Source organism: Sander lucioperca, chromosome 1 (assembly GCF_008315115.2).
Source record: "Sander lucioperca isolate FBNREF2018 chromosome 1, SLUC_FBN_1.2, whole genome shotgun sequence".
Lineage (NCBI taxonomy): Eukaryota > Metazoa > Chordata > Actinopteri > Perciformes > Percidae > Sander > Sander lucioperca.
This window is the reverse complement of record NC_050173.1, coordinates 7,360,744-7,363,243: the sequence shown is the minus strand read 5'-3', so window position 1 is coordinate 7,363,243 and position 2,500 is coordinate 7,360,744. Positions and strand designations below refer to the sequence as shown.

Here is a 2,500-nt window from a genome sequence, read left to right as displayed (position 1 = left end):
ACTAAAATACTATGTTCGTCGACTAAAACTAGATGAAAATAGTCATGGATAAGTCTGACTAAAATAAGACAAATGCTCAGACTTTTAGTCGACTGAAACTTGACTAGACTAAAAAGAACATGACTAAAACTAATACAAACTAAAATGACAGCTTGACACAAAGACTAGACTAAAACTAAAATTAAAACAGGCCGCCAAAAACAACACTAGACACGAATAATACAGTCAATGGTATTTGAGTTGATATTATTCATATATCATATTATATTCAGTTGAATAAAAGCATGTCAAACATGGCTGGACCTTAATACAAGTCTCATTTGCGAGCTTCTCCTGTACTATACGGTAATTCCTCTACTATGAGACAGTAAGTCGCGTGGTTATGACACAATCGTTAGCCTATTTTTATAAAAACGTCTGCTACGGAGCCATAACGTGAGGTACAAGGTAATGGAGCCTTTTATACATTGTCGTGTTTCTTTAGAAATAAACAATGGACAAATAGAGTCTTTAAACTCTTCAGATGTAAAGTTATTCTCTGTCAAAGTGACGTCAAAATGAATGGCAGTCAATGGGATGCTAACGGGAGCTGATGGCTTGGTAGCCTCAGGATCTCCCCACAGGAGGTACGCTTTCTGGATGCTCGCTTACCCCCTCCTTAATTTGGGCGACGAAGAAATCCAATGAGATGCGACCCAACATGCCACTGGGGTTGCACAATATTGACAAAATGTGATATTGCGATATAGATATTAATTTAAATAGTTTTACACACATATGTAAAATTACAAAAGTTACGGGAAAACGCATCAAAATAGATTCATAACAAATTAAACAAGTTTTCTTACAACGCAAGGTTTATGTCAACTGACATTCAACTTGGACTGGTCCAACATGAATATATCAATATATAAATAAGGACCATGTCTACAGAACAGGACATGTTTTACTGGTTGGACAGTATAAATATATAAATAAGGACCATGACTACAGAACAGGACATGATCTACTGGTTGGACAGTATAAATATATAAATAAGGACCATGTCTACAGAACAGGACATGTTTTACTGGTTGGACAGTATAAATATATAAATAAGGACCATGACTACAGAACAGGACATGATCTACTGGTTGGACAGTATAAATATATAAATAAAGAGAACAGGACACAACTTTTCTTTATCTTTTCTGATTCATTCCATTTTGTCGTCTCTACCTATTTCGTCACTCACACTGTCACTCTGTTAAAATACGCACACACGTCACATGGTACGCTCCATAGGGTATGTCACGTAGTGGCCCCGTGCACTGACGTGTACTAAAATGTGCACGTGGCACGGTAACTGACCAATGAAACATGATCATTACAGCGTTTCAAGCTCTAAATCAAACATAACTAAGTCACACAGCCAACAGACGGGACGCAGCGCTCCACAAAATATTGCATACTTATTGCGGCACTTTCGATATATTGCATAAACGATATTAATTCGATATATCTTGCACCCCTACATACCACCGTGCCATCGAGGGACCAATGGGAACGGTTTTAATCCACGTGGGGATAAGGAACCGCCCCCATGTCCAGGAGAATATAGCGAACAAGCGGAGGGGCCGTGAGGCAGTGGTTCCCAAAGTTTTTTCAATAATATATCTCCTTTGAATTGTTTTTTTAAGCCAAGTACCCTCTGACCAACGCAAAACAATACAGGTACAATACAGCGCTGGCAGTGATAGATTTACTAAACAACAACCTTGTAACTGAAAAACATTTAAATGCTACATTTCAAATGTTCAGAATCCATCACTGAGATCATTCATTATTATGGTATAATTATTTTCAGAATAATGCATGACATATTTTTAAATTAGCATTTTGCAAAAATCTCACGTACCCCCTGCAGTGCTCCAAAGTACCCCTAGGGGTACGCGTACCCCCATTTGAGAAACAGTGCCGTGAATCCACAAGGGAGGAGCATCTTTTCAGTCCGCTGCAGCGTTAAAACTTGTCATTTTGCTATTAAATCTTTTTGTTAATCTTCATTGGACCAAAGCCTCTCCTTTCTCAAAACTCAAAGAAAACGCAACAAATGTCCAAGACTTTCCAGGTTTTATTATATTTTAGACATTACCTCCTCCTCCTGCAGAGCCGGGTCCTCCTCCCCCTGCAGCTGGGCCTCCTCCTCCTCCTCCGCGGTACACACCTCCACCTCCTCCGTGACCGCTGAAGTCCTGGAAGTTTGGCAACGTCTTCTGTCTCTTCCTCTGCACCTCCTCCTTGTCTGAACACACAGGATTTACTTTTCTGTTATTTGCTACCTAAACAAGAAGCTTCCTTTCCTTACCAATGTCTTTTTCTTGCTTTTTAACTAGTAAACATCTTTGCTTCTAGTTTTCTAAGTCGGCTTCTTCCCCCTTAAATAGGATGCTTCCTTCTTTGCCCCCTAAACAAAATGCCTCCTTTCTTTCTCTCCAACAAGGAAGTGTCCTTGCTCTCT

General features: G+C 39.5%; 1 protein-coding gene across 1 annotated transcript in view; it reads right to left on the bottom strand.

The window, feature by feature from the left end:
* The window catches only part of nfkb1 (nuclear factor of kappa light polypeptide gene enhancer in B-cells 1), a 1,201,612-nt gene that overhangs the window by 22,198 nt on the left and 1,176,914 nt on the right, over window positions 1–2,500 (bottom strand). Inside the window, exon 12 of the mRNA XM_036006397.1 lies at window positions 2,135–2,284. Within this exon, the coding sequence (XP_035862290.1) occupies window positions 2,135–2,284 (150 nt within the window). The remainder of the gene's footprint in view (window positions 1–2,134; window positions 2,285–2,500) is intronic.